Genomic DNA, 16,462 nt, shown 5'->3' with positions numbered 1-16,462 from the left:
GGGAGGGAGGAAGGAGCGAGAGGGAGGGAGGGAAGGAGAGAGGGAGGGAGGGAGAAGGAGAGAGGAGGGAGGGAGGGAAGGAGCGAGGAGGGAGGGAGGGAAGGAGAGAGGAGGGAGGGAGGGAAGGAGAGAGGAGGGAAGGAGAGAGGAGGGAAGCAGAGAGGAGGGAGGGAAGGAGAGAGGAGGGAGGGAGGGAAGGAGAGAGGAGGGAGAGAGGGAGGGAAGGAGAGAGGAGGGCGGGAGGGAGGGAAGGAGAGAGGAGGGAGGGAGGGAAGGAGCGAGGAGGGAGGGAGGGAAGGAGAGAGGAGGGAAGGAGAGAGGAGGGAAGGAGAGAGGAGGGAAGGAGAGAGGAGGGAGGGAGGGAAGGTGAGAGGAGGGAGGGGAGGGAAGGAGAGAGGAGGGAGGGAGGGAAGGAGAGAGGAGGGAGGGAGGGAAGGAGAGAGAGAGGAGGGAGGGAAGGAAGGAGAGAGGAGGGAGGGAGGGAATGAGAGAGGGAGGGAGGGAGGGTAGGAGAGAGGGGGGAGGGAAGGGAGAGAGGGGGGGGGAGGGAAGGGGGAGGGGGGAAGGAAGAGGGGCAGGGAGAGAGGGGTGAAGGGAGAGGAGGGGGGAAGGGGGGGCAAGAGGGGGGAAGGGAGAGAAGGAGGCTGAACGGCCGGCCAAGACCTCAGGCTGGATTTACAGGTAGGTGGCGTCGGGTCTCAGGGGGGGTCGCGGAGGTCCGGGGGTGGGGAAGGGGGGGGTGGGGGAAGAGGTCGCGGAGGTCGGGGGGGGGGCGGCGGAGAGACAGTCTTGGAGGTCCGGGGAGGGGAGGGTGGGGAGCGGAGGTCGGGTCGCCGGGGTCGGGTGGGGTCGGGGGGAAGCAGAGGTCAAGTCGGGTCGGGTCGGGTGGGAGGAGCCTTATCCACGCAGCCCCAGTGAGGCCATTCGGCCAGGGCTAGGGGCTGTGTACTTCGGGCCCCTCCCACAGTTTTGGGCGCCTGGAGCTACTGCACATGCGCGCCCACTGTAGCGCACATGTCAGAGGTCCTGGCACTGTTTTTAGCGCAGGGACCTGGCTCCGTCCCCAACAGCTCGCGCTGCGCCACGTCCAGCTCCAGAGGTCCTGCAGGGAGCCGGAGAATAGGTACGTTTTTTTTTAGGCGCAGTTTCTGGCGCTAAAAACGGGCGTCCAGGTCCGGGCTGTGCCGTTCTAGGCGCGGCCCGAAACTTGGGCCCATAGAAAGTAGATGCAAGAGCAGGCCATTCAGCCCTTCGAGCCTACATCATCATGGCTGATCATTCCCTCAGTACCCTTTCCTGCTTTCTCTCCATACCCCTTGATCCCTTTAGCCGTAAGGTCCACATCTAACTGCCTTTTGAATATATTTAGTGAATTGGCCTCAACAACTTTCTAGTGGTAGAGAATTCCACAGGTTCACAATTCTCTGAGTGAAGAAGTTTCTCCTCATCTCAGTCCTAAATGGCTTACCCCTTTTCCTTAGACTGTGACCCCTGCTTCTGGACTTCCCCAACATCAGGAACATTCTTCCTGCATCTAACCTGTCCAATCCCATCAGAATTTTATATGTTTCTATGAGATCCCTTCTCATTCTTCTAAATTCCAGTGAATAATATAAGCTAGTCAATCCAGTCTTTCTTCATATGTCAGTCCTGCCATCCCAGGAATCAGTCTGGTGAATCTTCGCTAGCACTCCCTCAATATCAAGAATGTCCTTCTCAGATTAGGAGACCAAAACTGTACACAATATTCAAGGTGAGGCCTCACCAAGGCCCTGTACAACTGCAGTAAGACCTCCTGCTCCTGTACTCAAATCCTCTTGCTATGAAGGCCAACATGCCATTTACTTTCTTAACCGCCTGCTGTACCTGCATGCCAACCTTCAATGACTGATGAACCATGACACCCAGGTCTCGTTGCACCTCCCCTTTTCCTAATCTGTCACCATTCAGATAATATTCTGCCTTCCGTTTTGCCACCAAAGTGGATAACCTCACATTTATCCACATTATACTGCATCTGCCATGCATTTGCCCACTCACCTAACCTATCCAAGTCACCCTGCAGCCTTTAGCGTCCTCCTCACAGCTCACACTGCCACCCAACTTAGTGTCATCTGCAAACTTGGAGATATTACACTCAATTCCTTTGTCTAAATCATTAATGTAACAAAATTCTCCTCATCTCCCCCTCTGGTCGTTTTACCAATGACCATTTTCTGACTCAGGGGCACAAGTGAGAGCCTGCACTACCAGGTCAATGACAGAAGTAGCGTTTGAACGTTACGAAATAGTTTCACTGCCGCAGGCCCCCATGCTAAAGTTCTTGGAGACGACACAAAGTATTTGCATATAAGCAGCTTCCTTACAAATGACCGCCGATGACTCAGCCTTTAGCCAGCCACATCAGATTTGCTTTGCGTTTTTAAGACATGCCTGTCGCAGGAGAAAGTCACACATCTCAGTATTGGTCACAAACCAGTTCGTCCAGCCATGTGGCCTCAATGCTTGTCGTCTCCAAGAACTTTAGCATTGAGGCCTGCGGCAGTGAAACTATTTCGTAACTTTCAAAAGTTACTTCTGTCATTGACCTAGTAGTGCAGGCCCTCGCTTGTGTTCCTGAGTCAGAAAATGGTAAAATGACCAGAGAGAGGGATGAGGAGAATTGTGTTACAGTAATGATTTAGACGAAGGAATTGAATGTAATTAGGAGCAGGAGTCGGCCATTCGGCTCCTCGAGCCCGCTCCACCATTCAATGAGATCATGGCTGATCTTCGACCTCAACTCCACTTTCCCACCCGATCCCCATATCCCTCAATTCCCTGAATATCCAAAAATCTATTGATCTCTGTCTTGAATATACTCAACGACTGAGCCTCCACTGCCCTCTGGGGTAGAGAATTCCAAAGGTTCTCCACCCTCTGAGTGAGGAAGTTTCTCCTCCTCTCAGTCCTGTAAGAATTCGGCGAAAGCATTGGCGTAAACTTTGTGGACTTTTTGGACATTGCTTGGACACATTTCTGTTACTGCAGAGGAGATCTGGGACAGGTCCAAACATGTCCCACAGGAATACACATCGGGTGGACAAGGAATCAATGGCTCAGATGCTTGATGGACAGGCCCTTTGTCATGCAATCAGTGAGAGGTCAAACAAGATTGGTCGGAGCTCAGGACACAAAGGAAAGCTATTTGACCACAGCCTCGTTGGGGCCACACATCGAGGCACAGCCCAGTTGACAAAGGAACAGGCCAAAGGCTTGATTTTGTTCCTGCAGTTGCACAGCCTCAGGGGAAGAACAAGTTGAACTTTTTGTTGTGTCTGTAATGCACTTATGAATGACTTCATGAGGCAGTGTGTTGTACTCAAACTGTAGTGACCTTGGTCCTTTATTCGTAACTCCAGAGTGAGGCACAGGCATGGTGGGCAGCCTTTTATACTGGGCCCTGCGCACCTATGCAGGTGACCCTCGGGCCTCCCATTGCAGTGCCCTCTGGTAGACAGCCTCTGCCACAGGGCCAGGAAACCCCGGTCTCCACCAGTTGCACCCTCTAGTGGTGCCAGCATAGTATATACACAGTGTAAACCTTATTGATTGTACATCAGGTAACAAGTCTTCATCTTATGCAACTATACAGTGACCACACAGAGAGTATATCTATAGTCTGCATCTATAATACTTTTGGTGTGAGAAGAAGCATCTTGCAGATATAAGAGAAGGCAGTTTTCAGCCAGTACTCTCTCTCTCTCTCTCTCTCTCTCTCCCCTCTTCTACGCCTGCTTGCGTTTGTTCAACACACAATGACTGAGCACTCTGTCTGGGACAGAGAGCAGAAACACCATCTCGGAGGCAAGAGAGCCTCGCTATTTCGACTGGGAAGCTGACCTTGAGACTGCAATTGAATACCACAGATTGGTACAGAACCAGAAGATAGGCCTCATCGGGAGAAGCAGCGAGTAAGCCAGAGGGGTCATTGGTGAGCATTTATCCCAGCCCACGCATCTTTAAGACCACCGCATAGTGTGAAGGGGTGTTGTGTGTCCCAGTCAAGCCTTACGGGTTTTAGTGGAGAGGCTTTAGCACGGATCGTAAGCGCACGCACAATTCTGTTGGACAGATCTCAGAGGTGCACTTTTGAATCCAGGCAGAGGTGTTTTAGATGTGGGCACTTCACATTAGGGGCCTGTTTAGACGGGCCAGGGTGTGTTTGTACCATGTTTGTTTGTTTTACACCACCAGGGTGTGTTTTACTGGGTGCAGGTATGTGTTTTAACTTGAATAAAAACATTGTGACGGTTCAGACCAAAAGATCTGTCCATGACTGTATATCACTGTTCACCACTATAATTCCGGTGTCGAGAACTGTTGTAAGAGGGCTGATTCGAAACCACCAAGGACAAACCACTTACAGTCCTAAATGGCCGACCCCTTATCCTGAGACTGTGACCCCTGGTTCTAGACTGCCCAGCCCGGGGGAAACATCCTCCCTGCATCTACCCCGTCAATCCCTGTAAGAATGTTGTATAGTTACGTTCCTGAAATAGCACTTTCTGTCTCTTTCAAAAGTTGCAGCTCAATACATCTTCCTCACTACAGTGCTTCCAGTCATCAGGGATAAGCAGCGAGGGCACATGTTGTGCGGACTGAGCGGCCCCCGGCCTGTGAGCACCATCGGAGCAGGCCGGGGAGCGGAAGGAGCAGTGTGGCGGTGTACCACTCCAGGGAGCAGCCCGTGCTGGAGCAGGAGAACAACGGCAGTGAAGAGGGACATCACCAAGGGTCCAGGTCGGTGATTGGAGCGTGGGCAGGTACAGCAGGAGCGGCGAGGTCGGGGCGAAGGAGCGGCGAGAGATTGTAGAAAGACGTGATCGGGGCCCAGGAGAGGTGAGGGCCCAGGGGCAGCACGGGCCCAGCCCACACTGCGATATGTGTGCGCACTGGGTCTGTGCAGCAGAGCTGGTCTCCAGTCGTCCTGGTTAACCCTTGCCACTGGACCAAGACCTAGCTCTGTCAAGCCCCGTGTGGTGGCTGGTGTGCAACGGTCACCACACGTTAAAAAAATCCACGCACAGGCATCTTCCACCCTTCAGGATGTAGTTCGGGATCTGGAATATTAGGTCCCTCATTGAAACACCTGTGAACTTTTTGACATGGAAGCAAGTCATCCTCGACTCGAGGGACTGCCTACGATGACGACGGCTTCCGAATGTTGCATCAAAACTATTACAGCCAGATATTGATGTTTGTTTTATTGCCGTTTGCAATGACGGAAAATCCATTGGTGGGAACCAACACTTTGGGAACAAAATGATGGAAAATTGGTTGTCATCCCATTCTGAGCTGCCGTGTTTCCCACATTGCAACAGTGACCACACTTCAAAAAGTGCTTCATTGGTTGTAAAGCGCTTTGGGGCGTGAAAGGCGCTATATAAATGCAAGTTCTTTCCTTTTCTTTTAACCGCTTACAACAACAACAATAATAACAACAATTTGCATTTCTATAGTGCCTTTAACATAGTAAAACCGTCTCAAGGTGCTTCACAGGAGCGATTATATAAAACAAAATTTGACACCGAGCCACAAAAGGAGATATGAGGTGGCCAAAAGCTTGGTCACAGAGTTAAACATAGAAACATAGAAAATAGGTGCAGGAGCAGGCCATTCGGCCCTTCGAGCCTGCACCACCATTCAATATGATTATGGCTGATCATGCAACTTCAGTACCCATTCCTGCTTTCTCTCCATACCCCTTGATCCCTTTAGCCGTAAGGGCCACATCTAACTCCCTTTTGAATATATCCAATGAACTGGTCTCAACAACTTTCTGTGGTAGAGAATTCCACAGGTTCACAATTCTCTGAGTGAAGAAGTTTCTCCTCATCTCGGTCCTAAATGGCTTACCCCTTACCCTTAGACTGTGACCCCTGGTTCTGGACTTCCCCAACATCGGGAACATTCTTCCTGCATCTAACCTGTCCGATCCCGTCAGAATTTTATACGTTTCTATAAGATCCCCTCTCATTCTTCTAAATTCCAGTAAATAAAAGCCGAGTCGATCCAGTCTTTCTTCATATGTCAGTCCTGTCATCCCGGGAATCAGTCTGGTGAACCTTCGCTGCACTCCCTCAATAGCAAGAATGTCCTTCCTCAGATTAGGAGACCAAAACTGTAGGTTTTAAGAGACGCCCTTAAAGGAGACGGGAGAGGTAGAGTGGTGGAGAGATGTGGGGAGGGAATTCCAGAGTTCGGGACATGTAAATGTAAATTTGTGTTGAATTGGCTGTCACGAAATAGTCTGGGAAGCCACCCACAGAATGCAGAGATTTGTCACAAGAATGCGTCACTATAAATGAACACCCACAAAAGGTTTCGTGAATTCTGAAAGAAGTTTTGAATACTTGCCCGATACAGAGTTAGTGAAACACTCAAGGACTTCTGCAAAACTAAACAAAATGGGCCGGACCTTGCTGGGAAAATGCCAGTGTGCTAACAATGCGGGAAGGTTGATTGATGCCTCTCCACAGCTGGCGTTGCACAAACAATATTGTAATGTATGCACCTGTGAGTGGCATGATGCACCATCGTGGGTCGCCCCAACTTGTGCGAGAAGACCACTGTAGGTCGGGGCTATAAATAAAGCTGGAGCGCCGGGCCCTGAAACATTGTGGGCGAAAGGGGCCCAGAAGAGGCGTGGGCCCAGGGGCAGCACGGGCCCAGCCCACACTGTGCGATATGTGAGCGCACTGGGTCCGTGCAGCAGAGCTGGTCTCCAGTCGTCCTGGTTAACCCTTGCCCCTGGACCAAGACCTGGCTCTGTCGAGCCCCGTGTGGTGGCTGGTGTGCAACGGTCACCCCACGTTAAAAAAACCCACGCACAGGCATCTTCCACCCTCTCAATTGGAGTTCAGGACTTGGAACATCGGGTCCTTCATTGAAACATCTGTGAACTCATGTGGAAGCAAGTCATCCTCGTTCGAGAGACCGCCTATGATGATGCACCATCTTGCCATCCGGAAGAGGCAGGGGTCCCCAATGGAATGCTCTCGGTGCGGGTGTCCTCCCCCTATTTATTGGGGACTTGGTCTGGAGGGTGGTGCACGGGGCAGTCCCGTGCAATCGGTTTTTAAGGTTCGGTTCACAGGCACCCAGGCCGCCTGTAATTTCTGCAGTCTAGGGGAGTCCGTGTTCCATGTGTATGTGCAGTGTGCGAGGTTGCAGCCCCCTTCCAATATTTCAAGGGGCTGCTCCTCAATTTCTGGTTGCACTTCAGTCCCACACTCCTGATCTTTGGGCACCCTGGAGGGGTACTGCCCCTCTGACAGTGCGGCACTCCCTCAGTACTGCTCCTCCGACAGTGCGGCACTCCCTCAGTACTGCCCCTCCGACAGTGCGGCGCTCCCTCAGTACTGCCCCTCCGACAGTGCGGCACTCCCTCAGTACTGCCCCTCCGACAGTGCGGCACTCCCTCAGTACTGCCCCTCCGACAGTGCGGCACTCCCTCAGTACTGCCCCTCCGACAGTGCGGCGCTCCCTCAGTACTGCCCCTCCGACAGTGCGGCTCTCCCTCAGTACTGCCCCTCCGACAGTGCTGCGCTCCCTCAGTACTGCCACTCTGACAGTGCGGCGCTCCCTCAGTACTGCCCCTCCGACAGTGCGGCACTCCCTCAGTACTGCCCCTCCGACAGTGCGGCGCTCCCTCAGTACTGCCCCTCCGACAGTGCGGCGCTCCCTCAGTACTGCCCCTCCGACAGTGCGGCGCTCCCTCAGTACTGCCCCTCCGACAGTGCGGCGCTCCCTCAGTACTGCCCCTCCGACAGTGCGGCGCTCCCTCAGTACTGCCCCTCCGACAGTGCGGCGCTCCCTCAGTACTGCCCCTCCGACAGTGCGGCACTCCCTCAGTACTGCCCCTCCGACAGTGCGGCACTCCCTCAGTACTGCCCCTCCGACAGTGCGGCGCTCCCTCAGTACTGCCCCTCCGACAGTGCGGCGCTCCCTCAGTACTGCCCCTCCGACAGTGCGGCGCTTCCTCAGTACTGCCCCTCCGACAGTGCTGCGCTCCCTCAGTACTGCCACTCTGACAGTGCGGCGCTCCCTCAGTACTGCCCCTCCGACAGTGCGGCGCTCCCTCAGTACTGCCCCTCCGACAGTGCGGCGCTCCCTCAGTACTGCCTCTCCGACAGTGCAGCGCTCCCAGCACTCCATGGGAGTATCAGCCTGGATATTTGTGCTCAGTCCCTGGAGTGGGACTTGAACCCACGACCTTCTGACTCAGAGGCGAGAGTACTGCGCACTGGGCCATTAGCTGACAGTTGCATCGCTGGTATTCAAAGGATATTGCCTGCAACACCTGGAGTCGAAGGTTTAACTCACAACATGTCACAGAAAATAATTCAGTACCAAGTATGTTTTGTTCTGGTTGGCACTCAACACCTCTGATCTGGTTCAACCCTATGACAGTCCACCTCTTTGTTGAAGCCTACAAGTAGTTTAGTGTGGGCGAGGCACTGCATTCCTCATACATCACAGAACCGAAAATGGGGCACTTTTCATTAGCTTGATACACATAGCAACAAGGCTGTTACACACAGTGATTATGGCCATTCAAACCCTCATAAATATACAGTGATATCCCGCTCCGGTATGTACAGGTACATACTCGTCCCCTCAAATTAGGAGACGAAAATATATTCAAGGTGTGGCCTCACCAAGGTTCTGTACAGCTGCAGTAAGACTTCCCTGCTCCTATACTCAAATCCTCTCGCTATGAAGGCCACCTGCTTTCTTCACCGCCTGCTGTACCTGCATGCCAACCTTCAATGACTGATGAACCATGACACCCAGGTCTCGTTGCACCTCCCCTTTTCCTAATCTGTCACCATTCAGATAATATTCTGCCTTCCTGTTTTTGCCACCAAAGTGGATAACCTCACATTTATCCACATTATACTGCATCTGCCATGTATTTGCCCACTCACCTAACCTGTCCAAGTCACCCTACAGCCTCTTAGCATCCTCCTCACAGCTCACACTGCCACCCAGCTTAGTGTCATCTGCAATCTTGGAGATATTACATTCAATTCCTTCATCTAAATCATTAATGTATATTGTAAATAGCTGGGGTCCCAGCACTGAACCTTGAGGCACCCCACTAGTTACTGTCTGCCATTCTGAAAAGGACACGTTTATTCCTACTCTTTGCTTCCTGTCTGCCAACCAGTTCTCTATCCACGTCAATACATTACCCCCAGTACCATGTGCTTTAATTTTGCACATCAATCTCTTGTGTGGGACCTTGTCAAAAGCCTTTTGAAAGTCCAAATACACCACATCTACTGGTTCTCCCTTGTCCACTCTACTAGTTACATCCTCAAAAAATTCTAGATTTGTCAAGCATGATTTCCCTTTCATAAATCCATACTGACTTGGACCAATCCTGTTACTGCTTTCCAAATGCGCTGCTATTTCATCTTTAATAATTGATTCCAACATTTTCCCCACTACCGATGTCATTCTAACCGGTCGATAATTCCCTGTTTTCTATCTCCCTCCTTTTTTAAAAAGTTGGGTTACATTAGCTACTCTCCAGTCCATAGGAATTGATTCAGAGTCGATAGACTGTTGGAAAATGATCACCAATGCATCCACTATTTCTAGGGCCACTTCCTTAAGTACTCTGCGATGCAGACTATCAGGCCCTGGGGATTTATCAGCCTTCAATCCCATCAATTTCCGTAACACAATTTCCTTCAGTTCCTCCTTCTCACTCGACCCTCGGTCCGCTAGTATTTCCGGAAGGTTATTTGTGTCTTCCTTCGTGAACACAGAACCAAAGTATTTGTTCAGTTGGTCTGCCATTTCTTTGTTCCCCATTATAAATTCACCTGAATCTGACTGCAAGGGACCTAAGTTTGTCTTCACTAATCTTTTTCTCTTCACATATCTATAGAAGCTTTTGCAGTCAGTTTTTATGTTCCCTGCAAGCTTCCTCTCATACTCTATTTTCCCCCTCCTAATTAAACCCTTTGTCCTCCTCTGCTGAATTCTAAATTTCTCCCAGTCCTCAGGTTTGCTGCTTTTTCTGGCCAGTTTATATGCCTCTTCCTTGGATTTAACACTATCCTTAATTTCCCTTGTTAGCCACAGTTGAGCCACCTTCCCCGTTTTATTTTTACGCCAGAGTAAAAGAGCATCTTGTAGCAACCCATTAATCTCTCGGCGCAGTTAACAAATAGCAGTAAAACATTTGTGCTTTGGATGAAGAGGGGAGAAAGTATACCCGGATAGTTCAGGGGCCGTTTAACTCTCCCGGGAAAAACTTCAGCCGATGGGTGAGCTCATGGGGAATTCCAGCTCACGTGTTGGGTAGCACCCCAGACATTCCCCGTCCTTTAAACGCAATGGAAAATTGAGCGTAATGCGTCTACATTCTGTGTCCACAGGCGCTCAAAGCTGTACTCCGGCAGCTAATTGCCCGAAAACTTAACCTCGTTTGACTGTTCAACAGATTTGCCTGTTAAACTGGCCAAGGAAATTATCAGCGATCGATTGTGGCTTGTGTGTACAATGTAACATCACTCCCTACCCCATTGTTACAGCAGCTCATCAAAACCATTTCAGATACTGTTCTTACCCAGAAGAAGGAGCAGGGTGCAATAGTGCCTGTCGATGGCCATGGTACCGGGGGAGAGCGTGGTCTTCACAGGTAAACACTGGGGCACACAGTATTTCCCCCGGGAACTGCTGGATCCTGAAAGCTTCTTCTCTCTCGGAGTCCGGAGAACAAACCCAGCTCGGGTGGCTCTGCCCACTCCTATCGAGGTTTGCGCAGGTATTAACAGAGAGTCAGCTCAAGCCTGAACTTGCAACACCAGGAACAATCAGAACTTAGAATAATAGTGATGGAATTCAGCCCGGTGCCAAACCCATCGCGAGGGAGGCTGTCAGTTCCGGCAAGGGCTGGCGGAAACGTGTGCCAATATGTAATTCCGCCCCAAAGGGTCAGCCGTGGCTCAGTGGGCAGCACTCGGAGTCAGAAGGTCGTGGGTTCCAGTCTCACTCCAGACACTTGAACGCATAACTCGAGTACTGAGGGAGCGCCGCACTGTCAGAGGTGCAGTACTGAGGGAGTGCCGCACTGTCAGAGGTGCAGTACTGAGGGAGTGCCGCACTGTCAGAGGTGCAGTACTGAGGGAGTGCCGCACTGTCGGAGGAGCAGTACTGAGGGAGTGCCGCACTGTCGGAGGGGCAGTACTGAGGAAGCAACGCACTGTCGGAGGGGCAGTATTAAGGGAACACCGCACTGTCAGAGGGGCAGTACTGAGGGAGTGCTGCACTGTCAGAGGGGCAGTACTGAGGGAGCGCAGCACTGTCGGAGGGGCAGTACTGAGGGAATACCGTACTGTCGGAGGGGCAGTACTGAGGGAGTGCCGCACTGTCGGAGGGGCAGTACTGAGGGAGTGCCGCACTGTCGGAGGGGCAGTACTGAGGGAGCGCAGCACTGTCGGAGGGGCAGTACTGAGGGAGTACCGTACTGTCGGAGGGGCAGTACTGAGGGAGGGCCGCACTGTCGGAGGGGCAGTACTGAGGGAGTGCCGCACTGTCGGAGGGGCAGTACTGAGGGAGCGCAGCACTGTCGGAGGGGCAGTACTGAGGGAGGGCCGCACTGTCGGAGGGGCAGTACTGAGGGAGGGCCACACTGTCGGAGGGGCAGTACTGAGGGAGTGCCGCACTGTCGGAGGGGCAGTACTGAGGGAGCGCCGCACTGTCGGAGGGGCAGTACTGAGGGAGAGCCACACTGTCGGAGGGGCAGTACTGAGGGAGAGCCGCACTGTCGGAGGGACAGTACTGAGGGAGCACCGCACTGTCGGAGGGGCAGTACTGAGGGAGTGCTGCACTGTCGGAAGCGCTGTCTTTTGGATGAGACGTAAAACAAGGAGTCCACTCTCAGGTGGACATAAAAGATCCCATGTCACTAAAACAGATTATCTGGTCATTATCACATTGCTGTTAGTGGGAGCTTGCTGTGCGCAAATTGGCTGCCGTGTTTCCTACATTACAACAGTGACTACACTCCAAAAGTACTTTTTCAATTGCAAGCGCTTAGGGACGTCCTGAGGTTGTGAAAATTGCTACATAAGTGCTATGTAAATCTTTCTATTTTCTTAAACCTCCAAGAAAACGTTGTGTGAAGATTTCTCCCTGATCACTGGGATAATTGGGCTGAACTCCAGGATATGGATCCATTTTCACAGCACACGTGGACAACTCCCAGGAATTGCATCCCGCAGATGATTCACCCACAGTGCCTTCGGTCAGTGCCTGGTTGATGCACCTGCCAAAGGACGATGTTACAAGCGCAAACTCCAACTCATTCCGAATTTATCATCAAAGCCATGGATCGGGAGCTTAAGAAAATTGAGAAGCAGAGAAGTTATGTTAAACTTGTACAGAACTTTGGTTGGAGAACACTTGGAGCACGGTGCACAGTTCTGGTCTCCGTATTATTCTTACAGGGCTTGACAGGGTAGATGCAGGGAGGATGTTTCCCCTGGGCTGGGGAGTCTAGAACCAGGGGTCACAGTCTCAGGATAAGGGGTCGGCCATTTAGGACTGAGATGAGGAGAAACTTCTTCACTCAGAGGGTGGTGAATCTTTGGAATTCTCTGCCCCAGAGGGCTGTGGAGGCTCAGTCTTTGAGTATATTCAAGGCCAAGATCGATAGATTTTTGGATATTAAGGGAATCGAGGGATATGGGGATCGGGCGGGAAAGTGGAGTTGAGGTAGAAGATCAGTCGTGGTCTTATTGAATGGCGGACCAGGCTCGAGGGGCCGAATGGCTGACTCCTGCTCCTGATTCTTATGTTCTTGGAGAAAGGATGTAGAGGCTTTGGTGAAGGTGCAAAAAAATGCTAATTACGAGGATAATACCAGAACTGAGAGATTATAACTGTCCGGAAAGGATGAACGGGCTGGGGCACTTTTCTCTAGAAAGGAGAAGGCTGTGGGGCGAACTGATAGTGGTCTTTAAGATTATGAAGGGGTTCGATAGCTTGGCGTAGAGAAGATGTCCTACATGTGGGAAAACCAGAACGAGGAGTCAGAAATATATAAGACGGTAATAAACCCAATGGGGAATTCAGGAGAAACTTCTTTACCCAGAGAGCGGTGAGAATGTGGAACTCGCTGCCACAGGGAGGGGTTGAGGTGAATAGTATCGATGTATTTAAGGGGAAGCTGGATAAACACATGAGGGAGAGAGCGGGATAAACTCAGCTGCTTGGGCCCCAAGCTCTGGAACTCGCTCCATAAACCTCTCCGCCTCTCTACCTCTCTTTCCTCCTTCAAGACGCTGCATAAAACATACCTCTTTGCCCAAGTTTTTGGTCACCTACGCTAATTTCTACTTATGGGCTCGGGATAAAATTTTGCCTTTTTGATTCCCTTAATATGCAAAAATCTATCGATCTCTGTCTTAAAAGGCAAATTGGCAAATACTCCTGTGAAGCGCCTTAGGATATACTTGAATTGGAGGCAGTTCAGAGAAGGTTCACTCGGTTGATTCCTGAGTTGAGGGGGTTGACTTATGAAGATAGGTTGAGTAGGTTGGGCCGATACTCATTGGAATTCAGAAGAATGAGAGGTGATCTTATTGAAACATATAAGATAATGAGGGGGCTCGACAAGGTGGATGCAGAGAGGATATTTCCACTGATAGGGGAAACTAAAACTAGGGGACATAGTCTCAGAATAAGGGGTCGCCCATTTAAAACTGAGATGAGGAGGAATTTCTTCTCTCAGAGGTTTGTAAATCTGTGGAATTCTCTGCCCCAGAGGGCTGTGGAGGCTGGGTCATTGAATATATTTAAGGCGGAGATAGACAGATTTTTGAGCGATAAGGGAGTAAGGGGTTATGGGAAGCGGGCGGGGAAGTGGAGCTGAGTCCATGATCAGATCAGCCATGATCTTATTGAATGGTGGAGCAGGCTCGAGGGGCCAGGTGGCCGGCTCCTGCTCCTATTTCTTATGTTCTTAGGATGTTTTTCCAGGTTAAAGGTGCTGTATAAATGTAAGTTGTTGAATTGCAGGTTATACCAATAGTGTGAGATGGAGGAGGGTGGGAGGAGGCTGATGGGGGAAGATTAACGCTGGCACGGATGCTGACCTGAAGCTCCATGCACGTCCTGATACTTCCCTCATAGCCTGGCAAGGTGCACAGCCCCCCATAACCTCACACTGGGTCACCGGACACTCTGAGGGCTGAGGCCGTGGGAATTTTCCATGTGGAGAGTCCACAATCCACCCCCTCTTCTGCTGATGGCCCTGTGTGAGCGGGCAGAGGCCCCGCCCTAACCAGCCATTCCTGAGGACCATGACGTTAAGCCAAGGGTCACAGTCTCAGGATAAGGGGTCGGCCATTTAGGACTGAGATGAGGAGGAATTTCTTCACTCAGAGGGTGGTGCATCTTTGGAATTCTTGGCCCCAGAGGGCTGTGGAGGCTCAGTCATTGAGTATATTCAAGGCTGAGATCGATAGATTTTTGGATATTAAGGGAATCGAGGGATTATGGGGATAGTCGCTGGGACAGAATCCTGGAACTCCCTCCCTAACAGCGCTGTGGGAGCGCCTTCACCACACGGACTGCTGCGGTTCAAGAAGAAACCCGACAGAGCCCAACAACTAGAACTTGATCCAGGTTCCATGGATAGAGACGGTGTTCACTCAAGCAGAAGCAGCTTTGTAAAAGTTTTATTAGAAATATATTGTTTTTACAGCAGTAGGTTTAACTTGATACATAGTGGATTATACATTAGGATAAAAAATAATTTATTTGTATCAACGAATAAATATCGACAATGTGTAATGTTGGTTGTACAGCCAGCACGGACTTCACTTTGATATCACTGGGTCAGGGAGCAAGTTCTGAGGCTGTAAGGGGCAGAGGGCAGGACTGCTCAGGAAGGGTAAGCAGGTTCCACAGTAATCAGAGGTCAGCCATGGCTCAGTGGGCAGCACTCTCACCTCCGAGTCGCCAAGTTGTGGGTTCAAGTCCCACTCAAGGGACTTGAGCATAAAATCTAGGCTGACACTCCCAGTGCAGTGCTGAGGGAGCGCCGCACTGTCAGAGGGGCAGTACTGAGGGAGCGCCGTACTGTCGGAGGGGCAGTGCTGAGGGAGCACCGCACTGTCAGAGGGGCAGTACTTAGGGAGAGCCGCACTGTCGGAGAGGCAGTACTGAGGGAGCGCCGCACTGTCGGAGAGGCAGTACTGAGGGAGAGCTGCACTGTTGGAGAGGCAGTACTGAGAGAGAGCCGCACTGTCGGAGGGGCAGTACTGAGGGAGCGCCGCACTGTCGGAGGGGCAGTGCTGAGGGAGCGCCGCACTGTCAGAGGGGCAGTGCTGAGGGCGTGCCTCACTGTCGGAGGGGCAGTACTGAGGGAGAGCTGCACTGTGAGAGGGGCAGTACTGAGGGAGTGCCGCACTGTCGGAGGGGCAGTACTGAGGGAGTGCCGCACTGTCGGAGGGGCAGTACTGAGGGAGTGCCGCACTGTCGGAGGGGCAGTACTGAGGGAGTGCCGCACTGTCGGAGGGGCAGTACTGAGGGAGTGCCGCACTGTCAGAGGGGCAGTACTGAGGGAGCGCTGCACTGTCAGAGGGGCAGTACTGAAAGAGTGCCGCACTGTCGGAGGTGCCAAATTTTGGATGAGACGTTAAACCGAGGCCCCATCTGTTCTCTCAGGTGGATGTAAAAGATCCCACGGCACTATTTCGAAGAAGAGCGGGGGAGTTATCCCCAGCGTCCTGGAACCAATATTTATCCCTCAATCAACAGAACAAAAAAACAGATTATCGGGTCATTATCACATTGCTGTTTGTGGGAGCTTGCTGTGCGCAAATTGGCTGCTGCGTTTCCCACATTACAACAGTGACTACACCACAAAAGTACTTCATTGGCTGTAAAGTGCTTTAAGACGTCTGGTGGTCGTGACAGGCGCTATAGAAATGCAAGTCTTTCTGTTTCTTTTAATCCGGTTACTGAGGTATTAGGCTGGATGGCTCTTTGTCGGCCGGTGCGGACACAATTGGCCGAAATGGCCTCCTTCCGTGCTGTAAATTTTTATGATTCTACTGAGCTAATAGCTTAACCGGCAGAGCAGACTCCAGCAATTCTGTCCCCTGTTCACCTGGAAGCCTGGACACAGACTGGGAGTACAAGCATCTGAGTGTGAGTCTGGGCAGGACGGACCTTGAACAGCCTCAAAGTGCTTGAGGGATCTAGGGCACGATAGCGGAGGTGGAAACTGAGGGACCCTCTCAATTGAGGTGAGCCGCCTCTCAGATTGTCACTGGGATATTACAGTGAAGGACAATCAGAACCTGGCGCTGACGGAACTCCCAGTTCCTGGTGATCCCCCCTCCCAACCAGACCCAATGTTGTGCCTCATTGCAGAAAGTCTAAACGGAAT

The 16,462-nt window shown here is 51.6% G+C and overlaps 1 protein-coding gene across 1 annotated transcript in view; it reads right to left on the bottom strand.

Annotated features, from left to right (window-relative positions):
* Nucleotides 1-10,670, bottom strand: part of LOC139231967 (uncharacterized) — a 21,367-nt gene extending 10,697 nt beyond the window's left edge. The window contains exons 1-2 of the mRNA XM_070862544.1: nt 10,628-10,670; nt 1,005-1,102 (exon numbers count right to left, since the gene is read on the bottom strand). Of these exons, the coding sequence (XP_070718645.1) occupies nt 1,005-1,102; nt 10,628-10,670 (141 nt within the window). The remainder of the gene's footprint in view (nt 1-1,004; nt 1,103-10,627) is intronic.
* Between the last annotated feature and the right edge of the window lie 5,792 nt (nt 10,671-16,462).

This window comes from Pristiophorus japonicus, chromosome 2 (assembly GCF_044704955.1).
Source record: "Pristiophorus japonicus isolate sPriJap1 chromosome 2, sPriJap1.hap1, whole genome shotgun sequence".
Lineage (NCBI taxonomy): Eukaryota > Metazoa > Chordata > Chondrichthyes > Pristiophoridae > Pristiophorus > Pristiophorus japonicus.
This window is presented reverse-complemented; position numbering and strand designations above follow the sequence as displayed.